The following is a 23,984-nucleotide window of genomic DNA, read 5'->3' on the forward strand; positions in this document are numbered from 1 at the left end:
TTGGGTCTCTTTTACCTGATAGACCTCGATTTATATATAGGAAGTCAAAATCCCTAAAGGATAAACTGGTACATAGCTCTATAGAAGCACCAATAAGGAGTAGTATTAGATCTCAGGGTTTCCATAGGTGTGCCATGTGTAACATGTGCAGAGCTACTAAGGGAACTAATAAGATGAAGGAATTCACAGTAAAAGGAACTAGATATACAATTAGAGAATTCATAATGTGCAATTCGAAAAATGTGATTTACGCTATAGAATGTAGTTGCGGTTTAATATATATAGGAAAAACAACCAGATGTCTAAAAATCAGGATGTCTGAACACCTATATAACATTAAGAGGGGACTTGAAACGCATTGTTTATCTGCACATTTCAAACTCGCCCATAATTGCAGTACCAATGGGATAAAGTCCTTTTGGGGAATACAGCTTGTGGGGCCTACTTGGCGCAGTAAAGATATTGAGATCAGGTTGGCCAAGTCCGAAATGCGCTGGATCTACAAGTTAGGAACCTTGTCACCTTTAGGACTAAACGGAGATTTTGAATTAAAGTGGTTCCTACAGTCCTAATAAATACTAACCTCCTTTGTAATTATATATTAAGGTGCCTTACATACTTTTTTATCTCTGTTTTATATGAATCTTTGGACTCACTTATGACCCTATGGGAACTATAAATGTTAAATGACTGCATCCCTGATCTGGTGAAAATGGATGGAGAACCCTCTTTTTACAAGTGAAACGCAAACAGGAAAACATGGAAAACACGGATGACGTGCGGAAATAGATTTATGTGACATCTATATATGAATGGAATTTTCACATTGTATATATTTTATTATGAAATCTGTTCATTGTTTTGGTTGGTATTAATAATGGAGGTTATACTATCTATAATACATGATATGGGGAATGTAATGGAGGAGGAATATGCACCGGTGGGACGCAGAGGCGCGACTTCCGGTTATGTCCTTTCTGTTTGGAGAGAAGTTGAGGAAAAATATATGACCGGTGGAACGCATAGACGTTATTTCCGGCTTTACTATCTTTAATGGGGAACCCAATCGAGAAGGAATATGAACCGGTGAAACGCAAAGGCGTCATTTCCGGTTACGTCCTTCATGTTTTGGAAAAGAGCAGTGGTGTGACGTGTGACCGGTGGAACGCATACGCGTCACTTCCGGTCACACGTCTTTTGGTCTGGAAGACTAAAAAACATCCAAACTAAGTGCAGGAAAGACCCCCTGTTAAGAGGGTTGGACCCTCTGCACTATAGTTCCGTGGATATTGTATTGTAGTTAAATAAATAAGTTATAATGATAGACCGGTGGAACGCAAAAACGTCACTTCCTGGTGACGAATATCATGGAGGGAAGTGAAATGATTTCCAATTACACAGATGTTTAGAATTAAAAGTAAGGTGTTTGTAATCACCCCAATTAAGAGGGTATAAAAGGGTGTTTATTCACTCCAGAGTTTTATGCTTCTGAGGAAGGTCCTATGACCGAAAACGCGTTTAAGCAAAACAACATCTGATATTCCCTGGCTGTCACTGTCTGACCATCGACCCCTTCCTGGATGTAGAGGGATTTTTGATCAGCGCTGTGGGAGGATATCGTTTGAATGTACCATATGATTGGTGATATATGCCTTTTTGAATTTTATAAATTGTGAGTGTAATACTTGTTAGTAAATCTTTTTATTTTATCAAACAATATTGCACCATATTGGCTTTTTTAAAGTTTTTAGTATCATATTGGGAATTCCTTTATGGATGACATATACAGACTAACGTCACCCAGAATCCTGCTGATGACTTCTGGACATACCCCTTAAAGTGGATGATATGCCTTTCTAAAAGTTTCTACATGTGAGTGGGACCAGTAAGAATATACATTTGGAATCTTGCTGCTACATATTACACTATTGTATATTTTTTGTTTTAGAATCCAATGCTTATGTAAGTGAACTTCACCTGGAGCTTGTGGTAAAATATAGACCACCTCTATTTTTGTGTTTACAGTTAGGGTAGCGGCACGAGTTCTCAATTATTGGATTGGTGTATAGGTAAAGTCTTGGTGAAGGCTTTTCTTGGGAACACGGGCTGTCATCTTAACCTGTGAGCGCAGTTCTGGGTTACAAACTTGTAATTTCTGTAGTCCACCCACCTAGCTAATCAGTCATTCTCGACCGCCGTGTGTCACGATCCGGGTATCTGGACGCCATTACTTACCCTTCAGATGCCTCCTAAGGCGGGCTCAGCGTTCCAGGACCGGATTCCGCTGTTCCTGAGTTTCCACATGCAGAGGGGTCTTTTCATCAGCCGCGGCCTCCGCTGTGCCCGCGTGGTTAAATGTGCATCTATCAGCCTGGCGTCTCCTGTCTCCGGTGGCCGGCGCCGCCATTACTGTTTCCCAGACCACATGGATTACAAACCAAACTTCCCTCCAAGTGTCTGCATGGGCGCAGCCATCTTGGATTCTGTCATCTGATCATTTCCACCAATCTGCTGTCTGTGTTGTTGATTTGCATAATTGCCTAGCCAACCCCTTCCTTGCTGCAGGTATAAGTAAGCTGTACCTGAGCAAGGAAGACGTCAGTGCTTTGGTTGTCAAACCTAGTTCCTGTTTGTCTCTCTTCTATGATTGTCTTCCAGGTTCCAGCTCCTGTCTCAAGACTTCCACCATAGAGACCCGCACCAGCATTCCACCTGCGGTGTAGCCTGACTCTCCAATCCATTGTGGATTCATCTGTTTCCAGCTACAACACTATCAGCTTCCAGCAGAGTACAGCTTCCCTTAAAGGGCCGGTGTCCTTTCTACACTTTACCACTCTCCACCGGAATTATTATTTCTCCGCTCTCAAGTTCTACATTTCAGTTCACATTTCATCGCTCCCAAAGTTCATTTATTATTTAACTGGTTCCAGCCAGTATCCACTCCGTGCTAACAACAGTCTGGTTCCAGCCAGTATCCACAGCAGCTGTTTTACCTTCAGCAACCCAGCTCTTCCTGGAACACCAGCTGGTACAATCCTGGGTTATCTCCATTGCTACAGCCGGGCCTGGTAAGGACTTTCCATCTAGAAGATCATAAGAACTATCTCACACTACCAGTGCCCTGTGGCTCCTGCCATGCTGTAGTACTCAGGAACTGTATTTATTCTTTGCTGACTTTTACGTTTTCTTTTATTGCTGCTGTGATGCGGAGTTGTCATAATAAACATCATTGACTTTTATCTAAGTTGTCGTGGTCACGCCTTCGGGCAGTTATTATTCATGTTACTTACATGTCCAGGGGTCTGATACAACCTCCCAGGTTCCGGTACATCTCAGCCCCTACAACTGAAGCTGCCTCCCGTCAGCTCAGGCCCTCAGTTGTGACAGTAAGCACTGACCTAATGAATCCAGCCGGAGACCAGGATCAAGCGGCCAGGCCGATGCAAGAACTGGCAGCCCGACTAGAACATCAGGAGGCTGCACAGGGCCACATCATCCGCTGTCTCCAGGATCTCTCTACTCGGCTGGATGGGATTCAGACAACTCTCCGTGGATCAGGCGCGTCTGGTGCGTCAACCACAGTGACTCCAGCTATAACCCCACCCACCTTACCCATTTCTGCTCCACGTCTTCATCTTCCAACGCCAGCAAAATTTGACGGATCTCCAAGATTCTGCAGGGGATTTCTCAACCAGTGTGAGATTCAGTTTGAGCTACAACCTGGCAATTTTCCCAGTGACCGTACAAAAATTGCCTACATTATTTCTCTTCTCAGTGGCTCAGCCCTTGATTGGGCATCACCGTTATGGGAGAGGTCCGACACCCTGCTATCTTCTTACACTGCATTTGTGTCAACATTCAGGCGCATCTTCGACGAGCCAGGCCGGGTAACTTCAGCTTCGTCTGAGATTCTCCGTTTACGCCAGGAATCACGTACTGTAGGACAATATCTTATACAGTTCCAGATCCTGGCATCCGAACTGGCATGGAACGACGAGGCCCTGTATGCTGCATTCTGGCATGGTTTATCCGAGCGTATTAAAGATGAGTTAGCTACCAGAGACTTACCCTCCAAGTTAGATGAGCTAATCTCACTTTGTACGAAAGTTGACTTACGTTTCAGAGAGAGAGCAACTGAGCGTGGAAGATCATCTGCTCCAAAATCTTCTACTCCTCCTCCTCGCCAACTGTCACCAACTACAGATGAACCCATGCAAATTGGCCGTTCCCGTTTAACTCCTGCTGAGCGCCGAAGACGTCTCTCCGAGTTTCTCTGTCTGTATTGTGCAGCTCCGTCTCACACCATTAATGCCTGTCCCAAACGTCCGGGAAACTCCAAATCCTAGCTCGCCAAGGAGAGGGCCGGCTAGGAGTAATGATCTCCTCTCCATCTCCTCAAGATTGTAACCTCCCAGTCTCGCTTCAAGTTGCTCAACGTTATCAGAACGTCATTGCCCTCCTGGATTCCGGAGCAGCTGGGAACTTTATTACTGAAGCCTATGTTAAACGGTGGTCCCTACCCACCGAGAGACTTCCTTCGTCCTTTTCCTTAACTGCTGTGGATGGCAGTAAAAATTTTTATACAGTTATTTCTCTAAGGACTCTACCAGTTCGTCTGAGAGTGGGAGTTCTTCATTCCGAACTTATTTCATTTTTAGTGATTCCAAGAGCCACACATCCTGTGGTCCTGGGCCTTCCATGGCTCCGTCTTCACAATCCTACAATTGATTGGACGACTACGCAAATCCTGGCATGGGGTTCCTCCTGTACTAAGACATGTTTGTTTAAAGTGTTGCCTGTCTGTTCTTCCTCCCCCAGGTCGTCTGATGTTCCACCTCCTCCATATCAAGATTTCACGGATGTGTTCAGTAAAGCTTCTGCTGATATCCTTCCTCCTCATAGAGAATGGGACTGCCCGATTGATCTCGTTCCAGGGAAGGTTCCACCTCGAGGCCGAACTTATCCGTTGTCTCTCCCCGAGACACATTCTATGGAGGAATACATTAAAGAGAACCTAGCAAAGGGGTTCATTCGACCTTCTTCTTCTCCAGCCGGCGCAGGTTTCTTTTTTGTAAAGAAGAAAGATGGTGGTCTGCGGCCGTGCATCGACTACAGAGGTTTGAACGACATTACCATCAAGAACCGCTATCCTTTACCCCTGATTACTGAGCTCTTTGACAGAGTTAGCGGAGCTACCATCTTTACAAAGCTGGACCTGAGAGGTGCATACAATCTCATCCGGATCCGTGAGGGTGACGAGTGGAAGACCGCATTTAACACCCGTGACGGACATTATGAGTACCTCGTCATGCCCTTCGGATTGAGCAATGCTCCAGCTGTCTTCCAGCATTTCGTCAATGAGATCTTCAGAGACATTCTATACCGTCATGTCGTGGTCTATCTAGATGATATCCTCATTTTTGCCAACGATTTAGAGGAACATCGTTTCTGGGTAAAGGAGGTTCTGTCCCGTCTCCGTGTCAATCATCTCTACTGCAAATTAGAGAAATGCGTCTTTGAAGTCAAGTCCATTCCGTTTCTAGGGTACATTGTGTCCGGTTCCGGACTAGAGATGGATCCTGAGAAACTACAAGCAATCCAGAATTGGCCGGTACCCTTAACCCTCAAAGGGGTCCAGAGGTTCTTAGGGTTCGCCAATTATTACCGAAAGTTTATACGAGACTTTTCCACCATTGTGGCGCCTATTACTGCTTTCACCAAGAAGGGTGCTAACCCGTCCAAGTGGTCTGAAGAAGCCATGCAAGCTTTTCATCTTTTAAAACAGAGGTTCATCTCTGCACCTGTCCTGAAACAGCCTGACATCGACTCTCCTTTCATCTTAGAGGTGGATGCCTCCTCCGTTGGAGTAGGAGCGGTGTTATCTCAGAGGGCTAAAGATGGTCATTTACATCCTTGCAGTTTCTTCTCACGGAAGTTCTCCCCAGCGGAGCGCAACTATGCCATTTGCGACCAGGAGTTGCTAGCCATCAAGCTCGCTCTAGAGGAGTGGAGATATCTGTTGGAGGGAGCTTCTCATTCAATCACCATCCTTACAGACCACAAGAACCTTCTATATCTAAAAGGCGCACAATGTCTCAACCCTCGTCAGGCCAGATGGGCACTTTTCTTTTCCAGGTTCGACTTTAAACTCCAGTTCTGTCCGGGCTCTCAGAATCGCAAGGCCGATGCCCTTTCCCGCTCATGGGAGCAAGAAAATGAGTCAGAGTCTTCAGACAAGCATCCTATTATAAATCCGTTGGCATTCTCCACGGTAGGGATGGACTCTACGCCCCCATCAGGGAAAAGTTTTGTGAAGCCGACACTAAGGAAGAAGCTCATGCATTGGGCCCATGCTTCCCGTTTTGCCGGACATACAGGTATCCAAAAAACCCTGGAGTTTATCTCTAGGTCCTATTGGTGGCCAACTCTGAAAAAGGACGTTTTGGAGTTTATTGCATCTTGCCCAAAGTGTGCTCAACATAAAGTATCCCGCCAGTCGCCTGCGGGGCAACTGGTTCCACTATCTGTTCCCCGTCGACCATGGACCCATTTGTCGATGGATTTTATTACAGATTTGCCCATGTGCAACAAGTTCAATACCATCTGGGTGGTAGTTGACCGGTTCACCAAGATGGCACACTTCATTCCTCTCACCGGTCTTCCGTCAGCTTCCAAGTTGGCTCAAGTATTCATACAAGAGATCTTCCGACTCCACGGTCTTCCAGAAGAAATTATCTCAGATCGAGGAGTTCAATTCACAGCCAAATTCTGGCGAAGTTTATGTCAAGTCCTCCAAGTCAAGTTAAAGTTTTCCACGGCTTACCATCCTCAGACCAATGGTCAAACTGAGAGGGTGAATCAGGACTTGGAGGCCTTCCTCCGCATCTATGTGTCCTCCTCTCAAGATGACTGGGTTCAATTACTTCCCTGGGCCGAGTTCTGTCATAACAACCAGTATCATTCTTCATCTTCCTCAACACCATTCTTCACCAACTTTGGATTCCACCCTAAAGTCCCTGAGTTCCAACCGCTTCCAGCAACTTCTGTTCCCGCAGTGGATATCACCTTGCATCAGTTTGCCAATATCTGGAAGAGCGTACGATCAGCTCTGCTCAAGGCATCGTTCAGGTACAAGAAGTTTGCGGATAAGAAGCGTCGAGCAGTTCCTGCTCTCAAGGTGGGTGATCGGGTATGGTTATCCACGAAGAATTTGAGGTTAAGAGTTCCCAGTATGAAGTTTGCACCTCGCTACATCGGTCCTTTTAAAATTGATCAAGTCATCAATCCTGTTGCTTACAGACTCCAGTTACCTCCCTTCTTAAAAATACCCAGGACATTCCATGTTTCCCTGTTGAAACCGCTAATCTTGAATCGGTTTCATTCCTCACTTCCACCAACTCCGAAAGTCCAAACTCAACGAGGCGTTGAGTATGAAGTGGCCAAGATCCTGGACTCACGTCACCGTTACGGTCAACTTCAGTATCTCATTGACTGGAAGGGCTATGGTCCTGAAGAACGCTCTTGGACCAATGCCTCTGACGTCCATGCTCCTGCCTTGGTCCGAAATTTCCACGCAAAGTTTCCTTTAAAGCCTAAGAAGTGTCCTGGGGCCACTCCTAAAGGGGGGGGGGTGCTGTCACGATCCGGGTATCTGGACGCCATTACTTACCCTTCAGATGCCTCCTAAGGCGGGCTCAGCGTTCCAGGACCGGATTCCGCTGTTCCTGAGTTTCCACATGCAGAGGGGTCTTTTCATCAGCCGCGGCCTCCGCTGTGCCCGCGTGGTTAAATGTGCATCTATCAGCCTGGCGTCTCCTGTCTCCGGTGGCCGGCGCCGCCATTACTGTTTCCCAGACCACATGGATTACAAACCAAACTTCCCTCCAAGTGTCTGCATGGGCGCAGCCATCTTGGATTCTGTCATCTGATCATTTCCACCAATCTGCTGTCTGTGTTGTTGATTTGCATAATTGCCTAGCCAACCCCTTCCTTGCTGCAGGTATAAGTAAGCTGTACCTGAGCAAGGAAGATGTCAGTGCTTTGGTTGTCAAACCTAGTTCCTGTTTGTCTCTCTTCTATGATTGTCTTCCAGGTTCCAGCTCCTGTCTCAAGACTTCCACCATAGAGACCCGCACCAGCATTCCACCTGCGGTGTAGCCTGACTCTCCAATCCATTGTGGATTCATCTGTTTCCAGCTACAACACTATCAGCTTCCAGCAGAGTACAGCTTCCCTTAAAGGGCCGGTGTCCTTTCTACACTTTACCACTCTCCACCGGAATTATTATTTCTCCGCTCTCAAGTTCTACATTTCAGTTCACATTTCATCGCTCCCAAAGTTCATTTATTATTTAACTGGTTCCAGCCAGTATCCACTCCGTGCTAACAACAGTCTGGTTCCAGCCAGTATCCACAGCAGCTGTTTTACCTTCAGCAACCCAGCTCTTCCTGGAACACCAGCTGGTACAATCCTGGGTTATCTCCATTGCTACAGCCGGGCCTGGTAAGGACTTTCCATCTAGAAGATCATAAGAACTATCTCACACTACCAGTGCCCTGTGGCTCCTGCCATGCTGTAGTACTCAGGAACTGTATTTATTCTTTGCTGACTTTTACGTTTTCTTTTATTGCTGCTGTGATGCGGAGTTGTCATAATAAACATCATTGACTTTTATCTAAGTTGTCGTGGTCACGCCTTCGGGCAGTTATTATTCATGTTACTTACATGTCCAGGGGTCTGATACAACCTCCCAGGTTCCGGTACATCTCAGCCCCTACAACTGAGGCTGCCTCCCGTCAGCTCAGGCCCTCAGTTGTGACAGTGTGGGAATGGGGTGTGATGTATAGGCAGCAGCGACTAGGTGAAGGCACAAGCAGGGTGAAGAGAGGGGATAAGGTTAGCAGGGTGAAGGATTAAAATATTTTATATGGATTTACATAAATACATAAATAAGGATACAGTGTGTTAATATTATAAAGAGCATATATAAATATATTGATGAGAATCTACTTTTCATTAATCTTTAAAGTGTTATATTCATCGTAAGTTTGAGATTATAAAGTATACTAACCAAATATAGAAAATAAGTATTGATCCATCCATCATTCCATAATATTTAAATGGAAACTTTGTATAATTATAAACTTAACAAAAACAATTGTTGAATCCAACATAACTCCTTAAAAAATAAACCGGAAATGCAAATTTTGTAAGGAAGTATAACTATTAGAAACGAGGAAGGAAAGAAGAACTCAGTCTAAACGTAGATGGAAAGCTATGCCCCGGAGATAATCCATACACGGGACAATTCCTAGCTGGTCAACACATCTCAGGATTGCTTCTTCCCTGGTTATTAATTCCTGCTTCGTTGGGGTTCTCAGGACATTGGCATTTATTTTTTCCAGGAGTGTAGTTGTTACCTGCTGTTCTTTGTAAAAACATTCGATAACACGATAAACTCCTAATTTCTTTTCGCCTAGGATAGTATTCCATCTTTTATGCCATCCTTCCAACTTGTTCTGGGTTCTTGGAACGCCTACAAGGATATTTTCATGCACTGACCATATATTTAGTGGAAATAGTGGGTGAGATCTGGTCTGACTTCGTGCTGTTCTAATACGACCTAATATGTAAGTCTCCTCAAAATAAGTGACTAATGGTGCGGCATTAGGGGGCATTTTATCTTTTCATTCTTCAAATGCTGCAGGAATATCTCCAGATGGGAGAAAAGCAAGGGCTTGCAGATGCCTCAGTAGCATAGAAAATTCCATGTCTTTGCCATATTGGGTGGCAAGTCCTGTGGATTGTAATGTGCGCCAAATGTTTTGACCAAAATGGAATAAACAGCATTTGTGAGTGCTGGAAGGGAAAACACGTTTGCATGCTTGGATAGCAGAGTTTTCAAAGTCTGTAACAATATACATATGTGCAAATTCTAAATCAAATTGTCCACCATATTCCTGCAAATCTTCCAGAAGGCGGACATAGCAGTCCTCAGTCTTACTACTTAACAATGCGTAGACTAGAGGCAAAAAACACTGTGTTTGCTCATCAGTGCCAACCAGAGCGTGAATGGAATATATCTGTCGAAATAGGGTGGGACAAGTTTTGAATGTTCCATCCATCACCCAGTATGAGGCCTCATGCAGCTTTTTTACATTCTCCTCTGTAGTAAAGAGCAAGGGTGGTCATTCCGAGTTGTTCGCTCGCAAGCTGATTTTAGCAGATTTACTCACGCTAAGTCGCCGCCTACTGGGAGTGAATCTTAGCTTCTTAAAATTGCGAACGATGTATTCGCAATATTGCGATTAGCACACTTCTTAGCAGTTTCAGAGTAGCTTCAGACTTACTCGGCATCTGCGAACAGTTCAGTGCTTGTCGTTCCTGGTTTGACGTCACAAACACACCCAGCGTTCGCCCAGACACTCCCCCGTTTCTACGGCCACTCCTGCGTTTTTTCCGGAAACGGTAGCATTTTTTCCCACACGCCCATAAAACGTCCTGTTTCCGCCCAGAAACACCCATTTCCTGTCAATCACATTACGATCGCCAGAGCGAAGAAAAAGCCGTGAGTAAAAATACTAACTTCTTAGCAAATTTACTTGGCGCAGTCGCAGTGCGGACATTGCGCATGCGCACTAAGCGGAAAATTGCTGCGATGCGATAAAAAATACAGAGCGAACAACTCAGAATGAGGGCCAATGTTCTTTCATTATGAAAAACACTGTCCTTCACTAGAAATTCAACCTCATTTAGAAAGGCTAGATTTTGAGGGACATCTATCTCCTCCAAGGTACTGGGCTCAATAGGGAAATCATCTCGCCTTGCCCTTTTGACCATTTGACGGAGGGCATCCCTGTTTGGCAGATATGCCGCACTTGTCGATGGCATCCGAGACGTTACCTGTTGGATGATTTGTGCAGGGGGATCATTACTTTGCTTTGCCCGTTCTTTAATACATGCTTTCGCGATGTTGATCACCGTTTTTTCGGGTCGTGGAGGATGGTTATGGTCTCCATGGGTATTCAATATGTGCTGTCCATTAACAATGGTGGTCTTCGCAAAACAAGGACAATAGCTTGTCTTGCGCTCTGTGCAGTGCCAGTACACTACATCAAGATGCTGCTTATTCTTTGCGAGAAGGTATCCGTCAAGTTTAAGAGCATTCCTCGATGAGAAGGAACCAGGATACATTCCGTTTGATTAGCCATTGTAGATCACTTGAAATGTTTAAATCTTCCCAAATCTTAAATACAATAGATGTGGCTGATGGTTTGTTAGCTAAAGGTTTTATACACTTTAAGATGGGAGTGTTTAGAAAAAAAAATTCTGGCCAATCACTGTGCTTCTTCAATATTTAAATAAAATAACCTTGTGATAGTTAACTTTAAATAAAATAACCTTGTGAACTTTAAGTTTGGAATGAGTCACGGGGTTCATTGACAATGATTTTTAGCAGACACTTTGACGCCAGTAACAAACTTTATATGAACCTGTTTGATAAAGAGGCCTAAGTGCTTTCTTTAAATTTCATTGAATACTATACTTATGATGTAGAAAAAATATAAGGTTTATTATGAAACATGGATAACAGAATTATGGGTAAAGGTGTGGGGGGGGCATTTTGGCACCTGTAGTGCCACGGGCAAGGATGCTGGTCGCCTCCGCTAGATTAGCGGGTGACGGACTGGTGTGGGCGGCAGCGTCTAGTAGACGGCTGTGGATAGCGGGGTTGCGGTGGACCGTTGGAGGGATGATGAAATGAATATAGGGGCGTGGTTGGCTAGGTGGACGGTAGAGTCAACTGTAGTGTTGGTGAAGGTGTGGCGGGCATTTTGGCACCTGTAGTGCCACGGGCAAGGATGCTGGTCGCCTCCGCTAGATTAGCGGGTGACGGACTGGTGTGGGCGGCAGCGTCTAGGGGTAGTAGACGGCTGTGGATAGCGGGGTCGCGGTGGAGGGAGGGGTGATGAAATGAATATAGGGGCGCGGTTGGCTAGGTGGACGATAGTGTCAGCTGTAGTCGAATGTCGATCATTTGTACTATCGAAGCAGAGTATAATCTAACAAATGTTGGTGTCGATGTATTGTGGTTGGATCTAATGTATGCCGCTGTAACAGTTGTAGATCATTTATTCAGTCGATTGTTACGTTTGTCGATCAGGTAATTTGTTGATGTATAATTTTGACTATCTGGTGTATGTCTGTGTCCGACTGTCTGACATATGTTTGGTCGATAAAAATGAATGTCGATCATATGCATTGATTGATCTAATGTGTAGTCTGTCGGGTAATATGTCGATGATTTATTTTTCGATTATTTGTCCCGTCGATGCTAGTTTTTGTCGATCATGTTTGTGTCGATCTAACATATTATCTATTTATAGTCAGTCGATGTTTGTATTGTAGATTATGTGCCACGTAGATGTTTAATTATGTCGATCATATGTTTGTCGCACTATTGTTTTTCTTTTTTCGGATTTGCCCATGTGGTGATGCTGTCAATGAGTGCGATGTCGATCTTGGTATTCAGTCGATCATTTGATTGTCGATCATGTGTAGTTGTCGATCATTCGTTGTTCGATTAAGTGGTGTCGACCTTTGGATTGTCGATCTAGTGTAGGTAGATAAACTGACCGGATACCGACTTAATTAGTAGCTCAGTTATTTTGATCTAACCATCCGTGCTGAAGCCTGAATATCACTAAAACCTGCACTGTTGGTGTGCCTTGAGGACCGCGGTTGGGAATGCCTGTCCTAGTCTATAGAGGATGGTGGGGTCCACTTCAGTGCCATGGGGTATAGACGGTTCCGCAGGAGCCATGGGCACTTTAAGACTTTTCAAGGGTGTGAACTCGCTCCTCCCTCTATGCCCCTCCTCCAGACCTCAGTATAGGAATTGTGCCCAGGGAGACGGACATTTCGAGGAAAGGATTTACTTTTAAATGAATGGTGAGATTCATACCAGCTCACACCTCAACCATGCCGCACAACATGGCTTTCAACACAACACATGCCAATGGGCATGAACACTTTTGCAGCAACACAACACTTGTGTAACTACAAAACTAACAACTGCAGGTAAAGTACGCACTGGGTTGGGTGCCCAGCATCCTCTACGGACTAGGAGAAAAGGATTTACCGGTAGGTATTAAAATCCTGTTTCTTCATACGTCCTAGAGGATGCTGGGGTCCACTTCAGTACCATGGGGTTATACCAAATCTCCAGTACGGGTGGGAGAGTGCAGATGATCAAAAAGGGTTGAGATTACCTAAAGGATTAAAAAAAAAGGGGCAGACTAGATGGGCCAAGTGGTTCTTATCTGCCGTCAAATTCTATGATTCTATGTTTCTATGATGACCCTGCAGCACGGATTGACCAAACTTGAGGTCCTCATCGGCCAAGGTGTCAAACTTATAAAACTTTGCAAACGTGTTTGCCCCTGACCAAGTAGCTGCTCGGCAAAGCTGTAACGCCGAGATCACCCGGGCAGCCACCCAGGATGAGCCCACCTTTCTAGTAGAATGGGCATTTACCGACTTCGGTATCGGCAATCCTGCCGTGGAATGAGCGTGCTGAATCGTCCCTCTGATCCAGTGCGCAATGGTCTGCTTAGAAGCAGGACACCCAATCATGTTGGGAGCATACAGGACAAACAGAGCCTCAGTTTTTCGTATCCTAGCTGTTCTTGCGACATAAATTTTCAAAGCGCTAACCACATCCAGAGACTTTGACACAGTGAAAGTGTCAGTAGCCACTGGCACCACAATAGGCTGGTTTATATGGAAAGACGAAACCACCTTCGGAAAAAATTGTTGGCGAGTTCTCAACTCTGCCCAATCTTCATGGAAGATCAGGTAAGGACTCTTGTGAGTCAAGGCCGCCAACTCAGACACCCGCCTTGCGGATGCCAAGGCCAAGAGCATTACCACTTTCCAAGTGAGAAACTTCAATTTTATCTCCTGCATGTTAGGCGCCGGGGTCCGATCAGCGGTGCGGCCCGGCGCCTAGCAACCAGGGACGCCGGGCGCGTGCAGCCGCCGGCTCCCTGGCAACGCTGACGCCGGGCGCACGCAGCCGCCCGGACCTTAGCAACGGGGACGCCACGTTCGGGCCGCGTTCCCCGTTGCTGGGTCTTCTGTAATTAAATCATCATGTGCTGGCCGTGCAGCATGCAAGCTGCACGGCATTACTATTAATTACCCTGTCTGGCTCCTGATTGGGGAGCCCACAGTTATAGGCTCCCTTTGGACTTCCCACAGACGCCGGTGATAGCTTCCTGTTTGCCTGAGTCTGCTACAGAGAGTTCCCAGTCCCGGTCCATTCGATTGTTCCTGTCCTCAGAGATCCTGTACTCGGAAGTTACCATCTGTTCCTGGAGTCTGACCGAGCACCTTTAACATCTGGTGGTGTTCGTGAGTCGCTGTTGCTGGTGTTGCGGCGTGTCCGCTACAGTTTATTATTTTGTTTATATTGTGTTCTGGAGCTTTGCGGAGGATTCCGCTTCCACAAGATCCACTCTGGTGTCCAGCGGTGCCGGATAGGAGTGTCGGATCAGTGGATCTTTGGTTGTCCTTTTCCCTGGCGGCTAGTCCGCGCATACCTTTTGATTTAGTTTAGTTAGCTTGTAATCCCTGGCTTGGTTGCTTAGTCAGAGGGCCCCTTGTTATCACCCTGTCTCGGACTTCCCCTTGTCTCCCATTAAGACCTGCGGGGGCATCGGGGTTGGGCAGACATAATCCGCCCTTCGAACGCGGCTGCCATGGGCTCAAGCAACCATAGTCTCACAGGGGATTTCTGATAACACGGGCGAGACAACGGAGTTAGGGCGCCAGGGGTTACTAGGCTCTCCAGCTCCCACAACCAGCATATTGTTCCTGTACTCAGATCCCTGCCATAAGATCTTCTCCGGTCTGGAGTACAGGAATCATAACACTGCAGAGGTTCAAACCAATCTGATTGAAGGAACTGCAACCCCACATTAAGGTCCCAAGGTGCCACCGGAGACACAAATGGAGGTTGGATGTGCAGCATCCCTTTCACGACCGTCTGAACTTCTGGAAGGGAGGCCAATTGTTTTTGTAAGAAAACTAACAAGGCCAAAATCTGAACCTTGATTGAACCCAATCTTAGGCCCATATCCACACCTGCCTGCAGAAAATGGAGAAAACGTCCCAACTGAAACTCTTCCGTAGGAGCCTTCTTGGATTCACACCATGACACATATTTTCTCCAAATATGGTGGTAATGTTTAAACATTACTCCTTTCCTGGCCTGAACAAGAGTGGGAATGACTTCCGTAGGAATCCCCTTTCGGGCTAGGAACCCGGCTCTCAACAGCCATGCCGTCAAACGTAGCCACGGTAAGTCTTGATACATGCACAGCCCCTGCTGCAGCAGGTCCTCGCGAGGAGGAAGAGGCCGAGGATCATCCATGAGCAACTGCTGAAGATCTGGATACCAAGCCCTCCTTGGCCAGTCTGGGGCAATGAGGATTAGTCGAACCCTTGTTATTCTTATTATTTTGAGAACTTTTGGTATTAGTGGAAGAGGAGGGAAGACATATACCAACCGAAACACCAACTGGGTCATCAGTGCATCCACTGCTACTGCTTGAGGGTCTCTCGACCTGGAACAATATCTCTGAAGCTTCTTGTTGAGACGAGATGCCATCATGTCTACTTGAGGGACTCCCCAAAGACTTGTCACCTCTGCGAAGACTTCTTGGTGAAGGCCCCACTCCCCTGGTTGGAGATCGTGTCTGCTGAGGGAGTCTGCTTCCCAGTTGTCCACTCCCGGAATGAAAATTGCCGACAAAGCTCTTGCATGTCTTTCTGCCCAGAGGAGGATCTTTGTCACCTCTGCCATTGCCGCTCTGCTTTTCGTTCCGCCTTGATGGTTTATGTATGCGACTGCTGTTACATTGTCTGACTGGATCTGCACTGGCTGATCTTGTAGAAGGCCGTTGTAAATGGCTCTCAATTCCAGAACGTTTATGTGAAGACAGGATTCCTGACTTGACCATTTTCCTTGGAAACTCTTTCCTAGTGTGACTGCACCCCAGCCTTAGAGACTTGCATCTGTGGTTACTAGGACACAGTCCTGAATCTCGAACCTGCGACCCTCTAGTAGGTGAGAACAGTGCAGCCACCACAGGAGCGAAATCCTGGCTTCGGAGGACAGGATTATCCTCTGGTGCATGTGTAGGTGGGATCCGGATCACTTGTCTAACAGATCCCATTGGAATACTCTGGCATGGAATCTGGAAAACTGTATGGCCTCGTAGGCCGCTACCATCTTTCCCAACAACCAAATGCATTGATGTATCGACAATCTCGTCAGTTTCAAAACTCGTTTGACCGTTTTCTGGATCTTTTTCAACTGGAAGAAATACCCGCTGAACTTCTGTGTCAAGTATCTTCCCTAGAAAAGACAATCTTGTCGTTGGTTCCAACTGCGACTTTGGAAAATTCAAAATCCAACTATGTTGTTGGAGCACTGACAGGGAGAGTGCAATATTCTGCACCAACCATTCCTTGAATCTCGCTTTTATCAGGAGTTCGTCCAGGTAAGGAATTATATTGACTCCTTGTTGTCGAAGGAGGACTATTATCTCTGCCATCACCTTCGTGAACACCCTCGGTGCCGTGGAGAGTCCGAACAGCAATGTCTGAAACTGGTAATGGCAATCCTGTACTGCGAACCTCAGATAAACCTGATGTGGAGGATAAATGGGAACATGTAAGTAGGCATCTTTTATGTCTACCGACACCATGACATCTCCTTCCTCCAGACTGGAAATCACTGCCCTCAGAGATTCCATCTTGAACTTGAACCTTTTCAGGTAGAGATTCAGAGATTTCAGGATTGGAATTGGTCTGACTGAGTCGTCCGGCTTCGGAACTACGAAGAGGCTTGACTAAAAACCTAATTTCTGTATTGCAGCCTTTACTACTTCTCTGGAAGAGAAGCTGGTAAGGTCGATTTGAAAAATCGGCATAGGGGGACGTCTTGAAACTCCAGCTTGTATCCATGGGCCCAGGCCAGATTGAGCCCAGATCTGACCGAAAAGTTTCAGACGTGCTCTCACCCGAGCGGACTCCCGCAAGGGAGACCCAGCATCATGCTGCAGATTTGGCAGAAGCAGGGGTGGACTCCTGCTCCTGCGATCCAGGAGACGCTGCTGACTTTTTTCCTCATCCTCTCACTCTACCTGTAAAGAAGGGGGAACCTTTGGCCTTTTTGTATTTGTTGGGCCAAAAGGACTGCATCTGAGTGATGTCTTTTTCGCCGGTGCAGGAGCATAAGGCAAGAATGTCGACTTACCTTCGGTAGCCGCAGAGACCAACGCTTTTGAATCTGCGCTTGCATTCCACGGCGAATCCACAACGCCCTCCGAGCCGAGACTGCCATGGTAGCAGCTCTTGAACCAAAAAGACCAATATCCTTCAACCTAACTTTAGGAGAATCTCGTCTCTATTTATCGTATCAATTTCAGATGACAAGTTATCTGACCATTTTTTTCGATAGCCCTACTCACCCACACGCAAGCAATGGTGGGCCTGAGCAGTGTACCATTGGCCACAGATTTTAACGTAGTCTCCAACTTGCAGTCTGCCGGCTCCATTAGTGAAGCCGTCCCAGGTGCAGGGAGAATCACCTTTTTTGTTAACCGTGACAGGGCACTGTCTAAAACAGGGGATGACTCCCACCTTTTCCTGTCCTCTGCCGGGAAAGGAAAAGCTACCTGAATCCTTTTGGGAATCTGAAATTTCTTTTCAAGGTTTGCCCAAGTTCCCTCAAAGAGAGTATTTAGCTCGTGAGGAGGGAAGGCTAGATTCATTTTCTTTTCTTTATAAAAATAAGCCTCCTGAGGTACAGGAGGGGCTTCAGTAACTTCCAAAACCTCCGTTATAGCAACAATAATATATTGAATGCTTTTTGACAATTTAGGATCTATTTCCCTGGGATCACTAGTGTCGACACAGGAATCAGAACCCGTGTTGGTATCAGTTGTACTATTTCTGCAAATGGTCTTTTATGTGACCCAGAGGGGTCGCCTGCGGATGAAAAAGCAGAACCACTAAAAATCACATCTTCCACTGATTTTCTCGTTTTCTGCATGAGACTCAGACTTATTTAATCTCTTACTGATATGATTCACAGTATCACGTAATTCTTTCACCCAGGCTCATGGTGTGCCGGCAGCGCCACCACATTACAACTCTGTGTCCCCATAATGGTTCCCTCAGGGGAAGAGCTCCCTGCCTCAGACATGTCACACACGTGCACACCACACCACAGACACTCCGAGACTTATAGGGGACAGACCCACAGTAAAATCTGTCAGGACACCGATAGGAATTGCCAGTTCACAACCCAGCACCAGCAATAAAATGTCTGTGAAACACAAAATGCCCACAGACCTGCAGCGCTTTTATAATGATAACACAATGTATAGCACCAAATTTCACTGTACCCTCCATTTTGCACCCTGATACTTGGTTCAGCAGTGGAGGACCAGCATTCTTATCTGCATCCTGGAAGGAGAGAAAATGACGCGGAGCAGTGTGCTGGCTGACTGAGGAAGCCCCGCCCCCGTTATGGCACGTTTTTCCTCAGACTTTTTGCTATTTATACTGGCGGGGGTAGGACTGTGCCTCAGCAACTTATGCCCCTTATCGGCTAGTTTTACTAGGTTTCATGCTGCCCAGTGCACCCCCCCACGCCCTGCAGTGCCTGAGTGTGATGGGTAGCATGGCGCGCAGCATTCCCGCCCGCTGCGCGGTACCTTTTAGCCATCATGATGACTGAAGATCCTTTTCTTCTTACACTCACCTGTCTTCTGGCTCTGTAAGGGGGTGGCGGCGAGCTGGGGGAGTGAGCAGAGAACCGCAGCTAGCTTTAATTACCCTTCAGGAGCTAGTGGTGTCCTGTCAGCCAGGAGCAGAGCCATGAAACTATTCAGGAAGTTGGTTCCTACTTCTGCCCCCTAAGTGCCACGAAGCAGGGAGACTGTTGCCAGCAGTCCTCCCTGAAAATAAAAAACCTAACATGTCTTTCAGAGAAACTCAGTAGAGCTCCCCTGGAGTGCATCCAGTCTGCCTGGGCATTTTCTAAACTGAGGTCTGGAGGAGGGGCATAGAGGGAGGAGCCAGTTCACACCCTTGAAAAGTCTTAAAGTGCCCATGGCTCCTACGGAACCATCTATACCCCATGGTACTGAAGTGGACCCCAGTATCCTCTAGGACGTATGAGAAAGTCCTAGGAGCTCCCCTAGCTGTGACCGGCTTCACTGGGCACATTTTCTAAACTGAGTCTGGTAGGGGCATAGAGGGAGAAGCCAGCCCACACTATTAAACTCTTAGTGCCCATGGCCCCTAAGAGACCCATCTATACCCCATGGTACTAAATGGAACCCCAGCATCCTCTCGGACGTAAGAGAAATAAAAAGACTTCACGGAAATCTTTTGTTTTTAAACAACTTTATTTCATATCTTTAATACACATTTTTTTGTCTAGCTATATGGGGAGGGCCGGGACCATTTTCCAGGGGCTGCGTGATGTCACATCTGCATTCATCTTTAACCCCCGATAAACTTCCAGAGTGCACATTATCTTTTCCTCATTTTTTGCAAGTTACTACAAATGATATGAGATCGGTAGCAGCACTACTTTCAGTATTATTACACAGAACACACATAAAGGCTGACACAGCAAATAACAGTAACACATACAAGGGATTAATTAGAAATAAGGAAGCATAATCATCATTAGGCCTAATTATCAACTGATTCTGTGCGGGACACATACACCTCTTTACTGCCTCCAGCAGCCCCTGGTACTGCACTGTGACCATCTGCCCTGTCTACCCCCACTACTGCCACTCGCCATGTCTCCCCCACTACTGCCACCCGCCCTGTCTCCCCCCACTAATGCCACCGCCCTGTCTCCTCCCCCTACTGCCACCCTCCCTGTCTCCCCCCACTACTGCCACCCTCCCTGTCTCCCCCACTACTGCCACCCACCCTGTCTCACTACTTCCACCCGCCCGGTCTCTTCCCACTACTGCCACCTGCCCTATCTCCCCCAACCTGTCTTTCCCCCACTACTGTCAACTACCTTGTCTCCCCTACTGTTCACCACCCTGTGCCCCCCCTCTTCCACCTCAGCACTGCTTGGTGACAATATTACCCACAGACAGTACTTCCGGCAGCCCCCGCTACAGCAATAGTGCCACCACCCTGTCTCCCCCCCCCCCCCTGATATTTCAGAATTTCTTGGGGATTCTTGGTACTGGTGGTAACAGTCCTTCATCTGCAGACGGAAGAAACCAGGCAGTAAGGAGGCAGAAGCTGCTTCTGGTTCCATGGACCCTGGTCATGTAGGGATGGGAGAGTCAGTAAGATTATGTAAGTCATCATCTTACAGGCAGCCGGTGAAGGGAGAAGAGAATGGGTGTTATGTGGCAGGAACGGGCCGGTTAGATATGACTGGCTGCTGCATTCTGTACAAGCCACAAGTGGTGCAATTCTTTTGCTGGGAGACCCAGGTAGAGGACATTGCAGTAGTCTATGCATGATGATACAAGTGCATGTATGACTGTAGGTAGATCTTCTGAGGGAATAAAGTGCTGGAGTCTGGCTATGTTCCTCAGATGAGGATCGGATTGTGGATGATACCTGATATCTAAGTGTCACTCCACCATCCAGGACACCAAGATTCCACATGATCAGCATTTTGTAACTCTGAACCCACAAGCATAAGTCTGGTTGGTTTGCAAAGCTGAGCTGTAGCCCTGCCTTTTGTTGGTGAGCTTCTACCATAAGGACCTGTTTCACCAGGACTGAGTCACAGCCAACTGGCATCACCCACACATGGAGCTCAGCTAGACAACCATTTAGGATTGGTACTGGGTTCTCAGTATCCGGAGCAAAAGACAAGTCATCTGCATAGCAGTGGTAGATAAGGGCATGACATCTGATTATATCACCCAGTTGTAGCATGTATATTGCAAAAAGCATAGGAGATAAGAACCTTGAAGAACAATGCATGGCAATGTTAAGTATACTCCAGAAGAGTACAATAGTTTCCAAGTGATGTCTATTGTGCTGATTTATTTCACAGAGGATGGAAATGGCCACTCACCTGTGTGATTTCGCTGATGTGTAACAAGTTGTGATTTCCGTATAAAACATTTCCCACACTCAGAGCAAGAAAATGGCTTCTCACCTGTGTGACTTCTCTGATGTGTAATAAGATATGATTTCTGTGCAAAATATTTCCCACACTCAGAACAGGAATATGGCTTCTCACCTGTGTGACTTCTCTGATGTGTAATAAGATATGATTTCTGTGCAAAATATTTCCCACACTCAGAACAGGAATATGGCTTCTCACCTGTGTGACTTCTCTGATGTATAACAAGATCTGATTTGTGTGCAAAACATTTTCCACACTCAGAACATGGAAATGGCTTTTCATCTGTGTGACTTCTGTGATGTTCAACAAGTACTGATTTCCGTGCAAAACATTTCCCACACTCAGAACATGAAAATGGCCTCTCACCTGTGTGACTTCTCTGATGTCTAACAAGATTCGATTTGTTTGTAAAACATTTCCTACACTCAGAACATGGAAATGGCCTTTCTCCTGTGTGACTTCCCTGATGTATAACAAGTTGTGATTTCTGGATAAAACATTTCCCACACTCAGAACATTGAAATGGCTTCTCACCTGTGTGAATTCTTTGATGTGTAACAAGATGTGATTTGTGTTGAAAACATTTCCCACACTCAGAACATGGAAATGGATTCTCACCTGTGTGACTTCGCAGATGTATAACAAGTAGTGATTTCCAGGAAAAACATTTCCCACACTCAGAGCAAGAAAACGGCTTCTCACCTGTGTGACTTCTCTGATGATTAACAAGATCTGATTTGATTGCAAAACATTTCCCACACTCAAAACATGGAAATGGCTTTGCACCTGTGTGACTTCTGTGATGTTTAACAAGGTCTGATTTATGTGCAAAACATTTCCCACACTCAGTACATGGAAATGGCTTCTCACCTGTGTGACTTTTCTGATGTATAACAAGTTCTGATTTCTGTGCAAAACATTTCCCACACTCAGAACATGGAAATGGCTTCTCACCTGTGTGACTTTGCTGATGTCTAACAAGATGTGATTTCCGTGCAAAACATTTCTCACACTCAGAACATGGAAATGGCTTCTCACCTGTGTGAATTTGCTGGTGTGTAACCAGATTTGATTTCCATGCAAAACATTTCTCACACTCAGAACATGGAAATGGCTTCTCACCTGTGTGTCTTCTCTGATGTGTAACAAGAGCTGATTTGCATGTAAAATATTTCCCACACTCAGAACATGGAAATGGCCTCTCACCTGCCTTAGCTGGCTGATGAAGCTTTGTGTTCTGTGTAAAACATTTGGCATCTATAGAACATGGAAACACTGTATCTACTGTTAGAGCTGTAACAGATGTACCAATATAAGCGTGATCAGGAGAACATTTCCCAGGATCAGGGGGATCAGCTGATAGACCTGGATGAATAATTGGGGTAATGGGGTTAGCTCCTGGATAATCCTGTCTACTGTCATTATCGGTTATTTCAGAATCCAGGGATAACATTAGATGTCCTTCTGAGATATTCCTGCTTGTGTGTCCCTCTGCTGGAAATAAAATACATTATGGAAATGTGTCAATTTCTGTAACAATATTAATCTTGTAAACAATAGGAGAAGACGACTCTCTGGGACACATTTAAATGTAAATGTGTGTGTATAATAAAACATAACTTTTAATGAAGGCTTTATAATATTATGTCTCAGACTATCATTGTGTCCACCCTTCTGAGAACACTCACAATAACAAATGTAATATTATAATAAGACTTAGATATATCTCTCTCTTGTACTGGCAACTAACCATGAAGTATAAAATAAGATTTTACTTACCGGTAAATCTATTTCTCGTAGTCCGTAGTGGATGCTGGGGATTCCGTAAGGACCATGGGGATAGACGGCTCCACAGGAGACATGGGCACTTTAAGAAAGAATTTAGGTTCTGGTGTGCACTGGCTCCTCCCTCTATGCCCCTCCTCCAGACCTCAGTTAGAGAAACTGTGCCCAGAAGAGCTGACAGTACAAGGAAAGGATTTTGATAATTCAGGGCAAGATTCATACCAGCCACACCAATCACACCGTATAACACGTGATAACAACCAGTTAACAGTATGACAAAAAACAGAGCATCAGGTCAAACCCAGATGCAACCATAACTCAACCCTTATTGAAACAATAACTATATACAAGTCTTGCAGAAAAGTCCGCACTTGGGACGGGCGCCCAGCATCCACTACAGACTACGAGAAATAGATTTACCGGTAGGTAAAATCTTATTTTCTCTAACGTCCTAGTGGATGCTGGGGACTCCGTAAGGACCATGGGGATTATACCAAAGCTCCCAAACGGGGGGGAGAGTGCAGATGACTCTGCAGCACCAATTGAGCAAACAAAAGGTCCTGCTCAGCCAGGGTATCAAACTTGTAGAACTTTGCAAAAGTATTTGAACCTGACCAAGTAGCCGCTTGGCAAAGTTGTAATGCAGAGACCCCTCGGGCAGCCGCCCAAGAAGAGCCCACCTTCCTAGTGGAATGGGCCTTAACTGATTTTGGCAGCGGTAATCCAGCCGCCAAATGAGCCTGCTGAATCGTGTTACAGATCCAGCGAGCAATAGTTTGCTTTGATGCAGGAGCACCCAGCTTGTTGGATGCATACAGGATAAACAACGACTCTGTTTTCCTGACCCTAGCCATTCTGGCTACATAAAGCTTCAAAGCCCTGACCACAACAAGCAACTCGGAATCCTCCAAGTCACTAGTAGCCACAGGCACGACAATAGGTTGATTCATATGAAAAGATGAAACCACTTTTGGCAGAAATTGTGGACGGGTCTGCA

General features: G+C 46.0%; 1 protein-coding gene across 1 annotated transcript in view; it reads right to left on the reverse strand.

Annotated features, from left to right (window-relative positions):
• The window catches only part of LOC134984727 (zinc finger protein 271-like), a 208,064-nt gene that overhangs the window by 123,419 nt on the left and 60,661 nt on the right, over positions 1–23,984 (reverse strand). The window contains exon 3 of the mRNA XM_063950233.1: positions 21,149–22,696. Within this exon, the coding sequence (XP_063806303.1) occupies positions 21,149–22,655 (1,507 nt within the window). The 5' untranslated portion in view covers positions 22,656–22,696. The remainder of the gene's footprint in view (positions 1–21,148; positions 22,697–23,984) is intronic.

This window comes from Pseudophryne corroboree, assembly GCF_028390025.1.
Source record: "Pseudophryne corroboree isolate aPseCor3 chromosome 3 unlocalized genomic scaffold, aPseCor3.hap2 SUPER_3_unloc_78, whole genome shotgun sequence".
Classification (NCBI taxonomy): Eukaryota; Metazoa; Chordata; class Amphibia; order Anura; family Myobatrachidae; genus Pseudophryne; species Pseudophryne corroboree.